The sequence below is a fragment of the Corella eumyota genome, chromosome 3 (genome assembly GCF_963082875.1).
Source record: "Corella eumyota chromosome 3, kaCorEumy4.1, whole genome shotgun sequence".
In the NCBI taxonomy this organism is placed as follows: domain Eukaryota; kingdom Metazoa; phylum Chordata; class Ascidiacea; order Phlebobranchia; family Corellidae; genus Corella; species Corella eumyota.
The window spans coordinates 6,608,992-6,632,925 of record NC_137492.1 but is presented as its reverse complement, the minus strand read 5'-3'; the positions used below and the strand labels follow the sequence as shown (position 1 = coordinate 6,632,925).

General features: G+C 27.5%; 1 protein-coding gene across 1 annotated transcript; it reads left to right on the top strand.

Annotated features, from left to right (window-relative positions):
- The first annotated feature begins 820 nt into the window (after positions 1-820).
- Positions 821-11,244, top strand: LOC145746166 (F-box-like/WD repeat-containing protein TBL1XR1). The gene is made up of 13 exons (XM_082564364.1): positions 821-1,077; positions 2,523-2,668; positions 3,182-3,530; positions 3,855-4,026; positions 4,682-4,847; positions 6,759-6,822; positions 7,079-7,237; positions 8,055-8,176; positions 8,367-8,441; positions 8,930-9,057; positions 9,797-9,962; positions 10,200-10,301; positions 10,712-11,244. Exons 1-13 carry the CDS (start codon positions 1,014-1,016, stop codon positions 10,736-10,738), a joined length of 1,740 nt encoding a protein of 579 aa, XP_082420490.1. The 5' UTR covers positions 821-1,013; the 3' UTR covers positions 10,739-11,244.
- The last annotated feature ends 12,690 nt before the right edge of the window (positions 11,245-23,934 follow it).

Here is a 23,934-nt window from a genome sequence, read left to right as displayed (position 1 = left end):
TACGACTACAGAAAATAACAGCAATTACATAACCATATTTTAATGTGAAAAATATAAAGTTATTTCAGTGCTCGAATTAAAGTTAATAAAGGGTTTTAAATTAATGGCGTTACAGAGGTGTTCTGTTTTCTATGAAAAGTTTTTAAGAAGTTGGCAAAAAAGGCGCTTGAAATTCTTGCATGGTAAAAAAATGAACTCGTCTGCACATTTTATCACTGAATTAAAAAAACGGGCGTATTGATTTAGCGGGCGTGCAACCTATTAAAAAAATGGACTTGCCCTGGCTAAAAGCGTAAAAGGAAATATCGGCGCGCCGTAGGTCATAACGTGTGTGTGTGGATTTGCTCGCGCTTGCGTGATTGTTCTTTGCGCGAGCAAGGATCTATTACAGCGCACAACACGTACGCTAGTTTTTCGCTAAATTTTTGCAATGGCACACAAATATCAATCAAATTAGATAGAAAAAATCTTTAGTATTAAATTATCATGAAACCAAAATTTAATACATGAACAATTTTTCACACTTGTTGGCATGGTTAAAACTATTGTGACAGCAAGTACTAACAACCATTTTTAAATTTAAAATCAACTGTTAACATTTTGTATAAAATTATACAACCCTTGGTTTTGAAGTCATTTGAGTGTGTTATTATAGGTATGTTTGTATGCCATAATATAAATTATTGGCAAAAACAAAAAACAATTTGTGGTAGTACTAAACATATTGTTGTACAGGCAGCATGGTTGGCTTGTTCCAGATATTTAAAATTTTTGAACAAACAAAAATAGATTTAAATGTTTGTTATTTCAGGTATAGGAATTCATTTATATTGAAACACTAAAAACTAATGTAAGAGAGTTTTAATTTGGTATAAGGATCAGTTTAATATTAATCTAACGAAGCACTGGAATATGGTACACAACTTATAAAAATTGCCACCTTTCCAGCATTATTTTGGACTTACCACATAAAGGATTTTATGTCGAAAAAAAGGATCTAAAAGAATAATCGAATGAAGATGAGCATTACGTCCGATGAAGTAAATTTTCTTGTGTATCGATACTTACAAGAATCAGGTATGTATACAAATAACATTTTATTTATTAAAAGGTATTTTTTGTAAAAATTTATCGTAATGATTTTGGTATGTAAACTGGTTTCACAATAACTTGCATAAAAATTAGTTTATGAAACAAATAACATCATTATTATTCGCTGTGCATGACAGACTTTAAAAACAACTATTGTAAACTTGCACTTTGACATCAATAAATGGGAGTTTTTGGTATTAGGAAAAATGTATTTTTTTGGTTTCTTGAGATAAATGCCCTTTTGTATGGGGTAATCAATGTTAGAGCAATATTACTCTGTTGGACCTGTTATTTAAGGGTAACATTATTATACAAAAAATAGATATTGTTTTAGGACTAAAGTGTAATTTAATTGTACTTATTGTCATATATTTTGCTTTTAACTTGTTGGCTAAGTATTGTGCATACCTTATAGTGTAGATAGTTAAACTGTTGCAACGGAAATGTTGTTCCCATTAACATTACATAATCAGATGGTATAACAAACTTGTTTTTCAGTAATGCAAATAAAAAAATTGTGGCGAATTGAATGATTTATTGTTATTAATGCCCTCAGGGTATAATATTAGTAATTAATTTTCTAAAGATTTAATCTTATAAACACCGCCTTGGTTTTAGACTTACACTTAATGACATATTAGAAATTATTATTTTTCACAATTGTCTAAAATAAAATATAAAAAAATATATAAATACATTTGGTATATATACAACCCTTTATAAAAGAGTACCAGTAAATTACATTAAATATAAGCTTTTATTGTTTTAGCATGGTATGTTATAATATTTTTTTTGTTTGAATTTCGATATGGCCTATTTTAATATTTACCAAATTGTTATGAGTTACAGAATTTTCTTTGTAACACAGGTTTTGTGGTGCATATTTTTAAATCATGTGACTTCTAGATAAACTCGTTGGGTTTTTTCTGTTTTTATATTCTTAAGCACTCTGTTTAAGTAAACTATAATTTTTTTATTTTATTGCTAAATCCTATTTTTACGAACGTAAAATTAAGTAGGATGATTTGATATTATACAACATATTTTTTGTTAATGTATTAGGACAGAAAATCTTGATTTTTAAAAACTAATTTAAAAATAGAATGGAAAAGTTTCAATTTACAATATATATGCTTTTTGTATGTATACATACGCCAATGTTTTAAAAATGACTGTAGCAAAATATAGGTTTTTATTATTAATTAAAGGGCCTTACCTAAAGTAGGGTTTAATAGAAAATGTTTAATGGGTTTCAGAAATGTTTTTTTTGTATAAATGCTTTTTAAAATCAATTATGTATAAATATGTGGGAACTATTGGCTTTGCCTGTTTTCTGTTAAAAACATTTAGTTTTAAATACCAGACCATACATTTTTCAATTTTTTTCAATTTATTTTATTTAACGATGTTTACTTATTTTTTTATTGCAGGATTTCAACATAGTGCCTTTGTTTTTGGACTTGAATCTCATATCAGTCAATCAAACATAAATGGGGGGCTTGTCCCACCAGCTGCATTGATTTCAATTATTCAAAAAGGTTTACAATATGTAGAGGCAGAAATAAGTATAGATGAGGTAAAACATATTAGTTTTTTTACTTAGTGCAGTAATTAGGAATCAGATTTTTTTTAAATTATTTTATGTAATATACATTTTCTATGTTGCGATAGTTTTAAACTTTTGTTTGTTGTGTTATTAATCATGTTTACTTAATTACACAGGTAATTCTTTTTTTAATTATTAACGTTCTTTAATACTTTCCTATTTTGTTTTAGATTGAATATTTACTGTTAATGCTTATAATATTTAATGTTCTGTATAATACAAGAACGGTATTAAGGTGCAATAAAACTATCAATATACAAAACAATCATAACTTTCAATATTAAGATTCCTACAACATCGTATATACTTTTATTTACCTTTATTTACTTTATCTTATTTTTGAATTTTGAAGTGGCCAAACTATAATTTTGTATTTTTATATATATATACAAAAATATTGACTTTGTGAAAATTACATGAGAATATAAATTTTTAAAAACTTTGTCATAAATAAATAGATAACTATATAATTTTTTTTTGTAGGATGGTCTTATGTTTGAAGGTCGATTCAGTGAAAGTTTATCACTTGTCGATGCAGTTATGCCTGATGTGGTTTTAGCAAAACAGCAACAACTTCGTGAAAAACAGGCTGCCCAAAAAATTAAAAAAGAACAAGAAAATAAAATGAACGTTGACGATAAAACAACAATATTAGAGGAGAATGTAACTTTAACTAACTCAGCGTCAACAAATATTTTAACACAATCTACAACTACCGTTTGTGCATCTGCGAATAGTAATTCAATTTCCATGACAACTGCTCCAGTTGTCACGGCAGCAACATCCACAACAAACATTAAACAAGAACCTCAAACAAATGGAGATCATACCAGTAAGTACCTAACACAAAACTTTTTTGTTTAATTTTTTGAGTCACGTATGTTGTCCGGTTTTAGACAAAACATAAAAACCTAAATTCTTTCCTACGGTAAATGAATTGATGTTTTGTTTAGAGCTGGACAATATACATGATCCAATTTTTTTAATAAAATCATGGTATAAGTCTATGCAAAGCTTGTTATCTTTTTTTTATTCTTATTTATTAAGATATATATAATTTGCTTATTTCTCTTCAATTATTAGGCTATTAAAAAGTTAAAAACTTGTAAAAAGTTTTATTTACACATGCTTTTGTAAAAAAATATTGTTTTTTTAGTTCGTGAAACTGGGACTCCGAACTGTTTAGAAGCAGGTGAACCAATGGACATAGATCAAGTTAACAGCAATCATGCTAAATTAACACTAAATAAATCTACAGTATTAAGAGGGCATGATTCCGAGGTATTTATCTGTGCATGGAATCCGACCCAAGACCTTCTAGCCTCAGGGTAATGTTATTTTTTATTTTTAGCTCATCTAGTTTAGTTTAAAAATTTTGGAAGTTAATGTTATTAATTACAATTTTATCAATACTTAGTCATGTAAATGTACATTAAACTTTACAATTTTTACCTTTTGATTTTGTTATAAAATGGTAAATAAAGATTTATATACTCTTTTTAAAATATTTACTTAAGTTGGTTGAAATAAGGTTCAGAATTTTATTAACAGTAACATAGCAACTAAATAAAATGGTTTTTGTTTAAATATCCTCACCTCAAATTATATTGTTAATTAAATTATTATTGTTTATGAAAATAATGCTGTTATTATTTAATATTTAAAGTTTCTTTTTTTTAAATTGTATAGTGTGTTAATAATACCGATAAATGATGGCATGGTACAAAAATTGGTATTGTAATCTACAATTTTAAAAATTAATTAACAACCTTAAATATTTGCCCAGAAGATACAATCCAGTGTATGCTTATAACTAAAGCTGTTGTGACTACACATAAATTCGTAATTTTGTGATTTACCTTCAAAATGTTGAAGACTTGTATTTTTTGTTGCCTGTCTTTACTATATAAATAAGCAACTGGAAAATTATCCTGTAAATGTAACTAAATTGTTCAGATTTTTAAAATAAAAATTGTTTCATAGATCTGGTGATTCAACGGCAAGAATTTGGAATCTTAAAGAAGATACAGTAACTTCAACAACTTCGGGTCCACAAAGTAATGGGCAACAGCTTGTTTTAAGACACTGTATAAAGGACGGTAACCAAGAGGTTCCTAGCAACAAAGATGTTACGTCGCTCGATTGGAATGTAAGAATTTTTTAATTTTTTCAGAATTAAACGTAAAGGTGTTTTGTGTCAATCCATGTTTAGGTTATAAACCTTATACCCCATGTAAAAAAAAGATACAACCTAATTATTAAGCAAATACTCTTTTTAGATTTACTGTGTTATATTTATGTTTGATTAGTAAATAATTTATTTTAAATATTGTCTCTATGCCCAAATTTTTAACACAAAGGTGAGTACAACTAAAACTTTAACTTTTTATTTTTTTTATTTAAAAACCATTCAAAAATAACAAAACTATACAAGTTAAATAATACAGTAATATGATAGGATGTGTATAGAATAGCTAGCATATGATTATAAGCATGCACAGGAAATTATAGCTAGAATAACAAAACAATATTTTTGGAATTTGCTAGTACATTGTTGTAATATCACATGTTTTTTAAACAATTGGTGTTTTGGGCTTTAGAAATGTAATAATGTAAAACAAATCCAGCTTTGCCTGACAACGTTCATTACCTTTTACCTAACCATAAAGACTAAAACCTTTTTTTTTATTTTTTGGGTTTAGTTTTATAGAAACATTTTAATTTATGTTTGTTTTGTGTTGGTAATTTTTACCAAATGAGGTTGTATAAATATTTTAGATGATCTAGTTAAAAGATTAAAATGTTTTTTGCATATTTTAAAAATTAAAAAAAGGAAAAATTTCTTTTGTTTTAGTGATGCCCAATTTTGTAGATAAAAAAATTTAAGTTATAATATTGATAGTGTTTAACTTGCTTACTTTTTTGATCAAAAAATAAATGTTAAACTTTGGACTCTGATTTTTGTGTAATTAATTATGGCATAATTTATCTTGGCATAATTTATCCACATTTAAAATCGTGCTTGGTTATTTTTTTAAAGATGATTGACCAGTATAAAATTTTTTGTGTTTTTTTTCAATTTAGTAACTTTTTATATTATTTTTGTAAAAACTTTAATTGATATTAATAATAATAAGATAATTTGTTTAGTTCAAGGTACAGAATCATCCTATATATCTACTATGTAATTGTATAGCCTTTTAAAAATATTACAAAAGTTTTTTGTAAAACATTTTTACAAGGTGTTTGTTTGCATGGCTGTTACACTAGGATAGTTTTTATTCATAACACCTGATTTGTACTTACCTAACATAAAATTGTACTTAAACAAATTCTTTTGCCAAAGTTTTTATATTTTTTAATACCAAACAACTATTGCATTTATATTAAATTAATATTATATATACTTTAATAATTTTAATGATCAACTTGATTTTACAAAATGAAAGCAAAAGTTTTTTTAAAATAAGGCTATATTTTTTTTTTATGGTAATGTAGCTTTTTATTTTGTTTTACATTATAAATTATATAGTTATGCGTTTTTTGTCATAGTACATAACATCATTATTGGTATATTTTTTAATATTTATTTTAAAGTGTTATGTTACAGAGTTTTGCAATTTTGTAAGTGATGTATATAGCACGTTAGTATGGTTGACAATGAATCACAAAATGGCTTTAGAACCTTTAAAAAATGTCTGTGGTACTTACAATGTAATTTTCAAAAATACTGGAAATGATTAACATAAAAAAAAAAACAGGTTAACATATTTTTTGTGTGAGGTAGAAAGTACCAAGTAGCTAGTGAATGTATACAAGCTAGTACTTTCTATGTCATCACAAACAGGGCTTCCCTTTTTTTGTTTTTTAATTAATTTTAATTTTTTTAGAAGTTGTATAACTTAAAAAGTAGGTGAAATTATTTAAAGTTAAAATCATTTTTGTGTTTAGTGATACCAACTTTATCAATTTTTGAGTATAAAAAATCGCCAATATATGACTTTAATATTTATGTTATTGTCATCATGGTTGAATAAAATGTTAAAATTAATATTTTTAGTGCGATGGTACTTTACTAGCGACAGGCTCTTATGATGGATATGCTCGGTTATGGGGAACTGATGGTGAGCTTCTTCATTTATTCTATAGAGTTTATATTTCTTTTAATCAATGTTTTTTGTTTGTGACCAGGTCTGATAAGATCTATGCATCTCTCTTGTTATCACACAGTAAACTTACTGTTTAGTATTTATTAAATCAAAATTATTAGCACTTTATTTTAAACCAAAATTAGGTTTAAAAATGATACTGTGTTTAATTGCAAAAAATTTCATTTTTAATTTTTCAATTTTTTTATTTATTTTTTATTAAAATGTTTAGGTCGCCTCGTTAATGTTTTGGGTCAGCACAAAGGCCCAATATTTGCCTTAAAGTGGAATAAAAAGGGAAATTACATTTTAAGTGCGGGGGTTGATAAAACAACAATTATTTGGGACGCAACTTCGGGTGAAGCTAAACAACAATTTCCATTTCACCAAGGTAAGGATAAATTCAAGTTTAATTTTTTTTTATTTTACTTATTTTAAAAAATTATATGAAAAATAATTTTTGTGTTGTTTTGGTTGTTGCACCCCAATCAGAAAAAGCCTAATTTGCCAGACTAGACAAAGAAAAAGATTAATTGCAGTTGTTGTTATATATTATTTCTTATCTATCTTAAAAATAATTTTTATCATGCAAAAGACTTAAGTTTTATTTTTAAAAGTTTATAAATAAGGTTTTAAACATGCTTTTTGTTTGTTTTGAACGTGTTTATCTTTCATATGTGACTTATATAAACTTATAAGTCAACAACACATTTTTTAAAAAAACGATTAACTAGAAGATCATGCTATTACATTTAGTAGTTTATAAAATAAAAAAAATTGCTCTTTGCTGACATCTAGGCATTTAAGAAACATTTTCTGTCATGTCATCATTATTTGGTTGTTATTGTCTCGGATTTCTAAAGGACGAAAAACCATAACAACATCAAATCATTGTTAAAATTTGTATTCAAATTCTTATAATACTTTATTGTTTAAAGTTAATTGAATGAGTTTCTGCTTAATATAAGTTTCACTTCAAATTTGATTTTGTTTATGTCTAATTTGACTCTTTGTCACACTTAGTGGTAAGATCTTTACTTTTTTATTTAGGATTTTTGTAGTACTAGACTAACAAAAACTAAATGTAAAACAAATCACCTTTGGTTATTTTGTTGTTAAAATTCATGCCTTTAAATAACATTTATAAATTATACAACCATCAATTTAAGGTCAATTTTTTTGAAAAACTTGAAAACTTTTTTATTTAGCCCCTGCCTTGGATGTTGACTGGCAAAACAACACTTGTTTTGCTTCTTGTTCAACTGATATGAGCATTCACGTTTGTAGATTGGGTCTAGACAAACCTTTAAAGACATTTGATGGTCATTCGGTGAATAACTTGTTTTTTTTTTACTTTTTTTTCAATTTTTTTAATTTAAAACAGGATAGGTTTAAAAAAAAAGTTGCACTTGATAAAAATTGGCACGTTTGAATAAAAATAATATTTAACATAGGAATTACTTATAATAGGAGATATACTTATACAATTTTGTTAATTATTTAATTTTGATTGAATTAAGAATGAAGTAAATGCAATAAAATGGGATCCTTCAGGAAGCTTGCTAGCCTCATGTTCAGATGACATGACTTTAAAGGTAAATTTCATTAAATAAAATAATACTAAAAAAATGGTAATTATAAACATTCGCCTCAAAGTTGTATTTAAGGCTGTTGGTTTAAATGTAATTTTTAAAACTTCTGCTACACTTTAAAACCAGAGGTTCTTAACCTTTTTGTCTCGTTTACCCCTTGCCGAATGAAGAAGGTGAAATTTACCCCCATCCACTTGGTGGCCCCTTACTAAGAAATGTAAAACATTACTTTTTTGTTTTGGTTACCACAGCAAATATCAAAAAAAGTTTTTTTTAGTTGCCAAAGACACAATTGTTCTTGACTAGGGCATGTGAAAAATACTGTCTACTCAAATGTCCTTGATAACTATGATATATAATTCAGTAAATTTACCCCCTCGGTAGGTAAAATTTACCCCCAGGGGGCAAATTTACCCCCAGTTAAGAACCCTTGAACTAGAGTATACAAATTATTTATTTTAAATTTATAAACTTAAATATGGAAATTACAGGTGTGGTCAATGAAAAACGATGGTTTTGTGCATGACTTAAGAGCCCACAACAAGGAAATATATACAATTAAGTGGAGTCCAGCTGGCCCTGGCTCCAACAATCCAAACCAAAATCTTATGCTGGCAAGGTAGGGTCTATACTTTCAATATTTAATTTAAGAGAACTGTTTCTACTATCACCTTTAATGTTAATTTTTATGCAAAGCCTATGTAAGATAGGGTTACTTTTTTAAAAACACTTTTACAAATAGTGTTATAGGCTACATGTTATAGAGAAATTTTAGAACCTGCCCAATTTGTTTTAAATTTTGTTTATTATAAAATCTAGCTTTTTAAGTAACATTTAAAAAACTAAATTTCACTTTTCATTTTGAACTTTTTGTCATGATTTTACAATTATATATGAAATATATTTAATTTTTATTTATTGCATTGTTTTAAAATTTATCTTACTCATAATTTTTTTTTTAATTATAGTATGTTAAGCCGGCAGTGTGATGTAGTGGTAAGAACACTTGCTACACCACACATGATGTCTTGGGTTCAATCCCCACTGCTCTCATGGTGTAGCACCCTTGAATAAGGTGCTATAAACGGTATGAATTCCTGCTGAGCCAGCACTTAATCAGCAGCATAATTATTGGGCAATTATAATTTACATACTATCCCAAACTGCTAAAGGCAACTCGAGACTGGGTCGGAGTAACTGATGTTACTCTATGTTTAGGTCGCGCTTTCGACCCTCCCACATCGAGGATAAAGATATATAAAAAAAAAATTCATCTTTGGCAACCATTATTGATTTAAAATTTAATTGCAATCTATATTACTAACAAAACAATTAAATTTTTGATAATTTAAATTCAGTGCCTCATTTGATTCTACTGTTCGGTTGTGGGAGTTAGAAAAAGGAGCGTGTCTTCATACTTTAACCAAACATCATGAGCCTGTCTACTCAGTTGCATTTAGTCCCGATGGTCGCTTACTTGCAAGTGGATCATTCGATAAATGTGTTCACATTTGGAGTACACATGTAAAATTTTTTTTTAATTATCAAGTATATTTATAACTTTTAATGGTTTGTTAGATATTTTAAGATGTGAGTTACAAAATTAATTTTGTAAAGTCATTAAATTAATATTTTTTTACCTTTGTAGTTAACAAAGTTTATCCTAGTTTTCTTATTTGTATACTTTTAAATTTTTGAATAATTTTTTTTTAATCTATTTGTTTCATTAAAATTTACAACTTTGCTTTATATTTTTTATAGACAGGTCAGTTGGTCCAGAGTTATGAGGGCACTGGTGGAATATTTGAAGTTTGTTGGAATGCTGCTGGCAACAAAGTTGGTGCTAGTGCTTCAGATGGAACAGTAAGTTTTAAGTTAAAAATTCATTAAAAAAAATTTAAAACTTGTTTCAACTCTATGCTTGCTTTAATCTTTATGACATTATAAGGTTGATTATCTATTTTAGGTTACCCTTGGGAGTATTCTATTGCCCCTTATGTTAAATTTAGAATAATGCTATTAATTTTCATATAAGTTTGTAAGTTTAATTTTCACACCGATAATGTCATAAAATCTTTGGGTAAAAAGCTATAGGTGTCAGTAACTGGTGCTAAGCCAAAAAAAATTAATTGTTAGATTAATTATCTATCTATTTATTGTACGGCAATAAAAGTCCAACTTGATCTGAAAAATAGAATAAATCTTTATCTATAAACTCAGCTAATATAAAACATATTAAATTTTGGTTATTTATTCAATTGATATTTTCACAGGTTTGTGTATTAGATTTACGAAAATGATTTAAGACCAGAAAAAGTTTCAAAATTTATGCAAGCTCGTGCTATCCACCTGGCGGTCAAATAAATGACTCAATCAGGAAGTCATGATGGCTTCATTCACACAAAGAGACGTAACGTGATGTCGGCGGGGGGGGGGGTGCAAAAAAACTAAAATATTCCTGAAACTTGTTTGGTTTGATTTTTTTAGCGAAAATGTTGCTTTTAATTAAAAAATAGGTGTATCACTACTTTGTTGTTTGTCATCTGCATTAAATGCTCTGATGAAAGTCATTCTTGGATAAGTACAAAGCAACTGGTGCACGCCCACAAACAATGACGTCACGAGGAATCTTGTGTTACGTCATTAAATGACGTTTTTTGTTGTTCTTTAGTTGTACGTATTCTGAATGCCTCAAATTCGTGTTGTAGGCCTTTTTTCAATTAAAAATATCTTTCACATTATTTTAACGCGACAACAAAACTTTATATCTTTGTATTTTTTGGCCATTAAATAAAATAGAATTTAAAGTTCAAGCTTAGGTTTTATCTATTTTTAAATTTAAAAAGAGAATTGTGATTAATTTAGTAATTAACTTTTAAGCAACGGGATCACACCAGTAATTATTTGACTTTTTTTGGTATATATCTTTATCCTCGATGTGGGAAGGTCGAATGCGCGACCTAAACAGAGAGTAACATCAGTTACTCCGACCCAGTCTCGCCTTACTCAAGGGCGCTACAGCATGAGAGCAGTGGGGATTGAACCCGCGACTTCATGGTGGTGTAGCAAATGTTCTTACCACTACATGACGCTGCCGGTCACTTCATTTACATATGGTAACAGCACACAAGCTAGTTAAAAGCTACACACAACGCAGCCAGTTTGTTTTTGAATAAAGGTTTAAACTAGTATAGTTTTTAATTATGCCATTAGAGAAATTGATTGCTTTAAAGCGAAAGAAATTGGTCCCCAACACGCTTCGAAGCGAGTAATGTTATTATTTAAAAATATATATCGTTTTTATAAGAAAATTTTAATAAAATGATAGTTAGTAACCAAATTTTTATTCTTTTTTGTCATGTCAACATTGCTCAGTTTGGTATAAACATGAAACTTTTGCTCAAGTTAACAAATCCAATTCATCTTATTTAAACAAAATTAAAGCTTAAATTTGTTATTTCACTAAAACCAAAAACGTAAATTAATTAATTTATTCTTTTATAAAATTTTACTAGAAAATAACAAAAGCTATTTCCATACGGGCTACTTGTTATTTTTGGTTTTTCTAATAAAGATCTTTAGACATGTCGTAATTTTACGAAGCTTTGATTTGTGACTTTGAGCTTTTTGTTTTTATTGATTTAACCAAAAATCCTTCTTCTTTTTTATTGCCATTTCAACTCAGCTTATGTAAAACTTGTTTCTTACTTTTTATTCTTTGTTAAAAGATTTGTGCTTTAGATAGCAGCAAACGTTTAATATAGCACTTATGCGTATTCAGAATTTTTCGTAATAGCCTATACATTAAAGGGTAATACATTAAAACTTTAACATTAGCCGGTTAGTATGTTCACTGTCAGACACATACTTACTGCTCTGCTCACTTTAATTTATGCAGGTAAATTTTTCAACAAATTAAAAATAACGAAAAAAATTTAACTTTCGTATTTAAATTAGTTTTTTGATATTTTTACGTGTTAGTATACGATTATTAGTGACTAAAAAAATGTCGTTTAAAAATATCTAATATGTTATATATCGTTTAACAGGTTATTCACATCAAATTCAATCAATCAAGTTCGAAAAAGACAGTTTTGCCACTTTTCAAGTTGATCATTTGCACGACATTTCAAACCCTCAATTTGCTGCAAGAAAGCATTTTTGGAAAATTGAAGTCTTTTTGAAAGCGACTGCAAACGACGGAGTTATTTTCGAATACAGAGCACGTGACGAGACGAGCTGGCTATCTGTAGGTGTTTTAACGAAATCTGTCTTTCTACACGTTGGAAAAGTAAGTGAAAACATAATCTGTAAAGTTATTTTCTTTCATGGAAAAGCTACAAAAAAGTATAGCACAAGCAGCAAAAACTTAAGAATTAATTTTTTTTTGCAAATGGTAGAAAGGCATGTCTGTGATCGAGGTTCAATTAGAAGAAAACCTAAGCCAATCAACTACTGATCACATTATACTTGTAGAAGTTGACAACTGCGTTGTAAGTCTTTGCATTCCATCTTTAAACTTTAAATGTTACATACCCAATATAATTACTTTAATTATATTTAGGTTGTTGCCTCAATGGATTATAAAGCTCTAATAAAGTTGAATTTATCTTCTAACTACTGCGATATTTCCAACTTTAACAATTCTTTTAATTTAAATCTTGGTAAGATTGGTTTAGTTTATTATAAATATTATTTTTGCTTTTTTTAAATTGAATCTTAATGTGGTCAAATATTAATTTTACTTAATTCTACTTTTACGTTGCAAAATATCAATATTTTAAAAAACAATATAATCATATCAACTATTTAGATATTATTATCACAAGCTAAGTTGAATGATTTTTATTTCTTGTTGTTGGTTAAGTTAATTTTGTCATGTTTATTTTTATAAAGGTAATGCTCACAATAGCTCTGCCATCAAATCGTACAGATCAACATTCCAAATGTGCCTCCACCGCGTGACTGTAAATCAACATATGTTAATATTACCAGGTGACGCTGCTAAGTCGTTTTATTTACGCCCGTGTCCGTTAAGTAAGCCTACAGACTGTGCGAAGAATTACTGCAGCGATAACGGAATTTGTCACAAAATTTTTCAATGTGACAGATTTTTACAGGGTAAGCATGGTTAAAATAGTTTTTTAATTGTTAAAAAGTAATTTTGGTTTCAACAAAAACATTTAATCAAGTTTGGAAGCTTAACATTTACCATTACCGGTTTTTTTAATTTTTTTGCACGTCACCTTCTTAATTGTTTACAAATAATTTACATTAAAAAAACTTAATAAAATGATAAATTTTTAGTTGGAGAAGTAAGAGTGCGCGCAACAAAAAATGAACACAGAATTGTTCAAAAAAATACTATTGCAATAAACAGTTCAGTACAATGGATTCAACTGAAGTTAGGTAAGCTCTTTAACAAAATTTTTACTAATTTTAAGTGATAATTAAATTTTTTAATTTATTATAAAAATTAGGGAAATTTAAGTCGATGAACTAAAACAGTTTATGACAGTTTAGCAATAAATGACCTAATATTAAATTTTATACAAAATCTTAAACTGGCCAAATTTAAATATACGTTAAGGTTTAAAAATATGAACACTGCTAACATGAGCTTTGCTTAGGATTAATCCTAATTTTGAACCGCACATATTATCAACATATGTTTTAACTACTTGGGACTTAGTATTAATTTAGACATTTACAAAATTTATGGTTTGAGAAAAGCAACATTTATCGACGTTTTTATTAGCTAAGTTATTTTCAGGCTCACAGCGTGAATTTGTCGTTAACTTTATTTCTGGGTCAGCTCGATAACTTTTTATATCGACGCAAAAACCATCTTATTGTTTTTGTATGTAAGGACATTACTGTTATTGATTGCGTTGTTGATCACAAAGCACTGCCTCTCTTCTGTCAGCTTTAGTTGCCTTAGCTTCCAGCTGAGTTTATTGTTATCACACATAGCTTGCCCGTCTAATTGCGGTACTGTCGCGACGTCATCATATACTTTCCTGTTTATTTCTGTGAGAACTTGGCCTTTGTTCTCAACAGCAGGAAACTTTCATCGCATTGTATTCTAAGAAAAAGTTAAATCGTGATTCATTGTGAAACAATAACGATATTTGTTATGCCAATCACGACCATAATTATGAAATACCCGAGTAACTTGTATAAGATTAGTAAACTATACGAAATTTAATTAAGCTTCCACAAGACACAAAAACTCTTTAGCTTCATCATTACTAAATTTACTATTTATGTACCATTTCAGGTGCATGGCCTCAAAGTCTAAAGCAAATTTTGTTATGTTCTTAAGCCAAAAAATGTCAATAAATTAACCTAGCATGTACCTTGCAATTACATTACCCTTTTGTAGGTTTATAAAAAAAAATTTTGATTTTGATTTAGTCTAATCAAACCGACGTGCTATAGTTTTACTTAGATTATTAATAAAATTGTACATCAATATTATTGGTTTAAAATAAATTCCTTGCCATGTTTCGTTAAAACTAATTGAATATTTTTAACGTTAATGAATTAATTTTTAGAAAAACAGGTGTACGTCAATGCAATATCATTAACATGTTCAGATGAAAAACGTAGCCAAAAAATCGATTTTTATATGCAATTTGCATTGGGAAGCGAAAATTATTTTAATTACACAGAAGAGCAAAATACCAAAGTAAGATTTTCTTTTTTTAATAACAATATTTTTTTTTATTAAAATAAGCACTATCACATTACATTACGTAATGAATTAATTAACAAATATTATAATTTAGTTTTTATAAACCCTTATTAGATTTACCAAACCAACTCAATGTACCAAAAACATTACTTGGCGTGGCCAGTTAAAACCAGTTCATTTCGAATCCAATTTGTCTCACTTGGTAAAACTGAATGTAAAATATCTGTGAATGCTTATGGATGTTTTGATTACAGTGTCAATCAACCTTCAATGCTAGGTTTTGACCATAACGGTATTCAAATATTTTTTTTCGATCTGTTTAACTAAGTGTTTTTAAGTTTGTTATATTGCTTGTGTAAAAATAATAAAGTTGTTAATGTCACAAGACTTTTTTACCATTTTTAAACACTTATTCAGATTATGAGTTTTTTACCTTTAGATTCAACGCTAGTACTTCAGTCAAATTTGAGCAACCTTAAATCAATTGTAACAACATATGGTATCGTCGGTGAAAAAAGTTCCCGCAAAACGTTACGTAGTGGTCACGTGTCCTACAAGAACTTCATTTTGGACCTTATTTCATTCACATATCAAATAAGTTTTCAAATTGAATTTGAAAGCAAAAACAGCAATGTTATTATTTGGTCGACGCAACAACCTTGTGACGTTGTAGTAAATAAATTTGATCTCTTGGAAGACATTGAGGCCCTAGTATCTCGTGAACGAAAAAAGGGCTTGCAGGCGCTACAAGCGGATTTAATATGTAGTTGGCGAAGAAATGGTTCTAGTGAAACTCTACATGAAAAAGGTTTGCAGTTTTTTTTTGTAATTTGTATGTAATGTATTTATAGGTTTTACAAATATTTACTCAAACGGTTAAACTTGATGTTTTTTAGATTTTGTTGTTCGCATATTTGCATTCACGCCGTTTTCACCTACCAACAATTTTCGAATTTTTCGTCAAGTACAAATTTATCATAAGAATCTTAAAGAAATTAAAGCGGATTCCACTCATAAATGTGCCCTCGCCTGCCTTAACACAAAAGAATCAAAATGCAAGGCTTTTGACGTTAGGCAAAATATTTTGGGTCTACTGTCTTGCAGGCTAACGACTGATGACACATTTTCAATGGAAGACAACTTAGTTTATGGAAAAAATTTTAGTACTTACTTTGTCCGAGGTAAGATTTAATCATAAAACCTAAAAGAACTGCATGATTTTGCGTAGAAAATGATATTTAATAATTTAAGGAAATGTATAAACATAATGTTTTACATTTTCCGACATATTGTACATTATCATTGACTTTTATAAATAACACCTTGAGAAACATTTACAAGTATGGGCAAAAAAGAGATGAATCATGTATTATTAAAATGTACCTATCCAATGGCACTTTAATCTCTTAACAAAACTTACAGAAAACTTGAAAGGAAATGGCAAAAATGTTTATTCCCAACATAAAGATTCCATATTTACCGGTAAATATTTGCATGTAACTAATTATTTGCTGTCACACTTTATTTTATTTAGTTGAATAGGAGTATATATTTTTTTTGCTTTTAAAATCACATCTTGACATGTTTTAAATTTACAATTTTACTGTTACATTTGTCTATGTAATGTATATTTTATGTTAAACAAATATTTTGTGCAACGGTAGGCCTAAAAAATGTTATAGATTTTATTTTCAAGAACTTAAGGCATAATGATTAAATTTATTTCCAAACACAAACACAACATTCCTTTTTTAAATATTGTTTGTAATCTCTATTCTTTATTTGGTTAAAATCTTATAATATATTTAATTTAATATATTTATGTTTTGCATTATAGCCATACTAATAAAAAAATATTGCTTCTAAAGAATAATAAACATTTAAACATTTTCCCTCATTTTTTCAGGGTGGCCATATTTAGGTTACCAATGTCAATGTGTCAATCGAATGATTGGAGCACGTTGTGACAACAATAGTTACCATGACAATACATTTCACGTGGTCGTAACCAAACACTTAAATAATGTCAAGTTAGTATAAATATATATATGTAAAAAGTGAATAAGATAACTTGTGAAAAACGTTTTTTAGGGTTAATAAAACAGTAAACATTTTTTTAATAATATACATTTTGTGCTTACTTACAAATTTACAAAAACTACTCGTTAAAAAACTATACTAAAATTTGGGTAAACTTTTTAAATAACGCAACGTTTTTTTTTAAATTTTTAATATGGTATCTAAATGTTTTTCAACTTATTGTGCAGCCTAAAGTGCGAGAAATTTAACAACAGCCAAGTGATACAAATACAATTTGCAAGCGGGGGAGTTACTACTATGGATGGCACTGAATACGGAGAAAACTTAAAGAATGACTTAAATTCGATTGAAGTCGCTGAACTTATTCGATCTTTATGTGACGGACGCAAGGTACACTTACTTCATGCTATTCAACTTAGATTATATGTTATAATAAGAATGTTAGCAAAATTTAGTAATAACTATAAGCGCATCTTCGTTGCATAATTTATCAAAACCTTTTTTTTTAATTTTATTTTATTACACAAATAAGTTGAGGTAACAGAGTTATTAACAAAAATACTCCCTCGACACCTTTTTTTGGTTTGGGGATATTACAACGTTTTAATTTTAATACACTTAATTTACTTTTAGATTTGCAACCTCTCTCTGTCTTCTATTGACTCCATGCTACCATCTAGCGGTTTAAATTATTTAAAAGTACGATTTACGTGCCAGCTAATACCTGACATGTTTATCAAAAAAAGAAATTTGGCGTTTCTAACGGATATTTGTTAGTAGTTTTTTAAATACTTTCACATAAACATTTTTTGCATTTTTATATTAATAAATCCTATCTATGCATTTAAATATTAAAAAAAAATGTCACAGCTTCTACATATGTGGCTTCAACCGTAACTTACAATGAAGGATCAGGTGGTTCGTGCGACAACTGCTACCCCGTGCCCAGACCCAGTAGTAGATCCAATAACACTCACTTTCTGGATACAATGCTTTTAAATCTAAAATTTAAGAAATCTACATTCCCAGTCAATTTTAGGTTGTTCACATCAGCAAATTATAAAAGTGAAACAACAAGGTATTATTAATTTGATGTTTTATTATACTTTTCTGAGAGTTTTTATTACATTTATATATTAATGACCACAAACTGAATTTTAATAGAAAAAATTTTTAAGAGGGTCTTACTAACATATATTTAAGTTTTATACATTTTCCAAATTTTTTTTAGTAGAATTCCAACAGCGTTATCTATTAAAAATCAAACAACAGAACAAGAAACAAGAACAACAGCAAAAATAACTTCACAACAACTCAAAACCAGATTTTATCAAACAACAACACCTTTTATTGATAAAAATTGTGTAGAAAATCAACTTTGTGTTGCAAAAAAAACTTCTGCGTTGATTGAGTCACTTAACATAGCTTTGCAAGGCAAGTACTTTTTAAAATATAACTAAAATAGATTTTTAACATTTGTAACAATTCACTTTGTTAAAATTTTGTGATTATATTAGCATTTATGGACATTATTATTTATTTATTAACAAACGCTTTTTTAGATCCAAACGTAAATGTAAACGAATTGGCTAAAAAACAAGTGTTTTTAATTAAAAGATTTGATAAAAATTTGGGACCTTCTGATTTATCTCAAAACGTCGACATTGTATCTAAGTATGTATTTGATTTTATTTATAGTATTATTAATATGTGTTTAAAGTATACAATTTAATTTAAAAAATTTACTATTTTTACATCAACTTAGTTGAATAGTGTTTTGTTGTTTATTTACTTACAATTTGTAAATTGATAATTCCTTTTAAAAGAATTCTTAAATTACAACAAGTAACTTCACTGACTGAAAACAAAAGTGAAATCGCAAACTCAACGAATGAACTTTCTTCAATGATTTTGTCAAGTGTTGATTTATTGTTTGATAACAGACTTAAAACTGTTTGGTTGAAAATAGCCGAGGTATTTAATGTTAAACCAAAACATTTTTTTATATTTAAGATTTTAATTTAAAAACAAATTTAGATGCTTTAAAATAACTTTTTTTTTTAATATCAAGGTTTTGTTGATTTAATGCAAAGTTGGACAGTTTATACTATAACCAATAATTAACCTTAGTTTATTAAAAAAACAAATTTTTAGATATCTTTTTAATTAATATATTTAGAGCAATAGAACTGCAATAGCAAATGACTTAACAGTTTCTATTAATCAAGTTGGTTTTGCTTTAGCTGAAACTTTGGAGGAAAAACAATTAACAAGTTATTTAGAAAATACTGCTTTTCAGGTTAATTTTTGATAAACATTTTTTGTTTTAATTAAGTAATTAATGCAGATTGCATCAGTATGTTTAATTATTTTTGTATATGTAAGTTAGGAATTTTATTTTTTTTTCTAATACTTTTTTTTTCTAATTTTTCTAATAGCATAATTAATTACACCTAAAATTTTATTTATAATGAAATTAAAAAAAAATACACTATTGCGGTTTTTAATATATGTTTTTAAATTTTAGGTTGTAAATGTTAACAAAAACTTGTCTGACCCCGTTGACGACTTAAGTTTTCCAAAAAGTTTTCCAGAAGATCAAAAATTGAATTTGGATCAAAATAATTGGGTGAAAAATATTGGTGCCATAACTGTTCCCGTTAACCACAAAAGTGTGTTAAAAAGTAGTTACGTGTTTGCTGCGTACAAAAATTTGGACACTTTATTAGGTAAAATAATCTTAAATAACTTTTAGAATAAAAATTAATTTTAAATAATAATAAAATATTATCTTATAATTGTTTTTAAATCATAAAAAAAACTAATCAGTTTAAAATATGCCTTTTTAAGTATTTTTTAATTTTTTTAATTTGTTCATAGGCAACTTATATCATAATGGACAAGGTTTTGAAAATAGGCAGTTTTCTAAAACAATAAACAAAAAATTTATGGTTAATTCTTATGTGATATCAGCTTCTGTAAAACCAGTTTTAAATAAATTCTGGAAAAAAAAGAAAATTAAAATAATTTTAAAACACAAGAAAATTTCTAAAAACAATACAAGGTAATACATTTATTTGTTAAAATCTAATAAAAAAAATTTCAATAACACACTAAATGCTAAATTGACTTAATAACATATTATTATATTTAATAGACAATACAATTTTAACTTATTAATATAAAAAAATACAATTCAGATGTGTGTTTTGGAAAGCAAAACATCAAATAAATCAAACGAGTGGTTATTGGTCTTCAGAAGGTTGCAGAAAATTAAAAAGCAATGAAACTCACACTGTGTGTGAATGCAATCACTTGACTAATTTTGCTATTCTGATGGATGTAGTTGGACAAAAAGTAATTGCTTTATTAACTAATTTATTTTTCTACGTTACATGATGTTAACCAGTGCACTGTATAAATAAAATATAATTTAAATCCATAACAAATATTTTAAAGATATATTAAAATAATATTTTTAATAAGTAGAACAAAATATACTTTTTGCGTAAATTAAAACCGTATATTATTTTTTATACTTATTTTACAGACTTCAGAAATGGATGAATTTCTTTTAACAATAATCACTTGGGTTGGATGTTCTCTTTCTATCATCTGTCTTTTTTTAAGCCTGTTTTGCTTTAATGTTTTAAGGGGCCTTCAATCTAGTAGAAATTCAATCCATAAAAATCTTTGTACGAATCTCATTTTAGGACAGTCTTTATTTTTACTTGGATCAGGATACACTAAATATCAGGTTAGTATGGTAACTGTTAGAAATTTGTTTAACTTTTTAGCAACTTTACAAACATTATTTTTGTATTATTAATTTCGGTAAAACATGTAAAAATAAAGATTTAAACCATTAAAAATAATATAAAAAATATCTTTTTTGTTAGATTTTGTGCCCTTTAATAGCTGGCACGATTCACTATTTATTCCTTGTTGTATTTGCATGGATGTGCATAGAAGGTTTACATCTTTACATTTCACTCGTTAAAGTTTTTGAGGTTGACAAAGCATCAAGATTGGTGTGTTATTATGTTTTCGCATATGTTTTTCCTGCAATCATTGTTGGTGTTTCTGCTGCAGTCGATTATAATGGATATGGAACGGATAAAAGGTAATTTTTTCCAAAAATATTTTTTTTAGTATTTTATTAGCAATAAAAATAATAAAATTTTTGCGGTAACAATGGAGTGCTATTTTAACTTAATTAATAGTTTTATACATTAACAGTTGTTGGCTTGACACAAAATCACATTTAATCTGGGCGTTTGTTGGTCCTGCTTTATGTGTGATTACAGCTAATCTTTACTTTTTTGGAATTGCACTTCGTGTAATGAAAGCACACCGTATCACCACTCCTCATTATAGATCCAGAATGGCTAAAACTCGGTAATCGATATTTTTTTTTAAATTTAAAAATGATATTTAATGTGAGATTTTATAGATTTTTGTAGTTTTATTTTATAATTTGTGCTTTTAAAAACTACCCTGTCAGTTTTAGTTTATTATTCAGGAAATATATATTGTAATAGGTTTTTAACAAATTATTTGTTTTTTGTAGATTATATTTAAACACGTGTTATAAGATTTTTTTATTATTTTATGTTATTTTTTAGCACTTGGATGAAAGGCTCAGCTGTGTTGCTTTGTTTGCTTGGCATACCTTGGATATTTGGGGTGTTTTATATTGATGAAAAAACAGTGTTTATGGCTTACATCTTCACGGCATGTAATTCACTTCAGGTAAAATTTTAATGAATTAAAGTTACACCACTGCGATTCACAAGAAAAATTATAAACTTTTGGAAAACTAAAAACTATAAAAGATCAATATTTACATAAATCTTCCCCAAAAAATTTACAATTTTGAAATATTGAAGGGTGTGTTCATCTTTATTTTCCACTGTATTTTAAATGAGAGAGTTCGCTGCGAGTTAAGCAAGTATATGAGAAGAGGTAGATGGGTGTTTTCAACAAGAAGTTATCCTATTACCTCAACGACTAGGTCTGCTTACACAACCTCTGGTTCCATAGTAAGTTTTTACTTGCATTATCGGTATTTTATATCTAACATTTCAAACGATCGGTATTGATATAGCTTTTTTGGTTTTTGCGTGCCATGGATAGTTACAATTTATACGTTGGTAAATGTTATTTACTCTACAAAAATTAAATACTTGTTTCACAGAGTTTTAGAAGTCGACACTCTTCTGGCGAAAGTTTAGGAAATATGACATCAATGTCTTCTAATTTTAAGTAAGTAAAATAGCTTAAAAAATTATTTAAAAGGTCAAAATTAAAATTCATTAAGCTTTTAATATATATTTTCTATGATTCCTATCTTTACTAACAATACAAATTTGCAATCTAATTTAAAATGCTAATGAGGAATAACTATTTATAGAAGTGAAAAATACACAAAAAAAAGAACGGAACGTCAATTACCACCCATGTGGAATAAAAATACAACAACACTTAGCAAAGAAGGTATGGTGTGTCTTTTTTTAGATGTATAACATATTTAAAGTAGGAAAAAATATTTTGTTTGTTTTTACTTAATAAAAAAGTGAAATTCTTTAAAAAAAATTTTTTGCTCAGGCATGAATTACACATATTTTATTTTGGGTATAAAAATTACTTTTAGCTGGAACGAATCTCTCTTTCATCAAACCATCCTCAACAAAACCACCTCGTCGAAATGGGGCGTTGCCACAACAGCTTATAATTGCCAACATAAACGCAAGAGAGATTGAGATAAAAGAAAGGGAAATGAGGAAAAGAGAAGCAAAGGTCGAAAAAACTGAAAAACTGAAAAATGATGATGTTAAAGTAGAAGAAAAAAAACATTTATACACTGGAGATATAAAAGCTGAACAGAAGGAAAAAATTAAACAAGTAAATATTTATAATAAACATGCTATTTTTTTTATAAATAGGCGATACAATTCAAGAAAATTTGTATTTATTATTATTTATTACTGTTGTTTAAATACAACCAATGTTAAGATTTTTTTATCAGGGTTATTATGCTGGCATTTTTGTTTTATTCAAACAACTTAAAAATTTATAATATTTATTTAATATGGAAAAATCCTTCTATAAATATATATAATTTTAAATCTAGACTCACTTTTTATTTTAGATCACAACGGAGCTCAACAAAAGAAATCGAAATAAAGAGTTGCTGTCACCTAGCTTACTAGAGGCAGCTAGCGGTTGCGAAGATCTTGACAGTGAGACCACAAACATAAACAACCATAACTGCAAAACTCCGGTTTATCTACGTAAACTAAGAATTGAGCAATTCTATCGCGACTATAAATTGCATTTTGAAAAAAGTTCAGAGAATGAGCATAATATAATTTTTAGAAATAAAAGCTTACCGTCAAAGATAACCCTTGGCGCCACGACACCAGAACGCGATTTGACTTCTTCTAATTTGTCAAGCTGTAGCATGGGAGTTATTCAGTCTAACTAACTTCATGTGCCTTTAAAAAGCGCATATCTTTAAAATAGCGCTGCGTTGTAGTAATAAAGGTGTCAACCAAAGCCTCGCCTTATAACAAAATGTAGTTAATTTTATGTTTGATATTAGTAAATAATATATAAAGCATTTTTTTACATTAAACTTGTTTTATTTTAGTATCATTTTTAATTCTGTTGTATGTAAAGTCTTCCATGTTTGTTTTTGTATTATTATTTTTTGGTGCTTTGTTGCACTCTTTTTCACACAAATCAGTGTAGGCTGGC

Bases quoted from the DNA above. Each gene is read 5' to 3' on its own strand.
- LOC145746166 (XM_082564364.1), top strand. From the start codon at position 1,014: ATGAAGATGAGCATTACGTCCGATGAAGTAAATTTTCTTGTGTATCGA. The intron at 9,058-9,796 runs GTAGGGTCTATA...ATTTAAATTCAG, and splicing joins CAAAATCTTATGCTGGCAAG to TGCCTCATTTGATTCTACTG. The intron at 9,963-10,199 runs GTAAAATTTTTT...TATTTTTTATAG, and splicing joins TTCACATTTGGAGTACACAT to ACAGGTCAGTTGGTCCAGAG.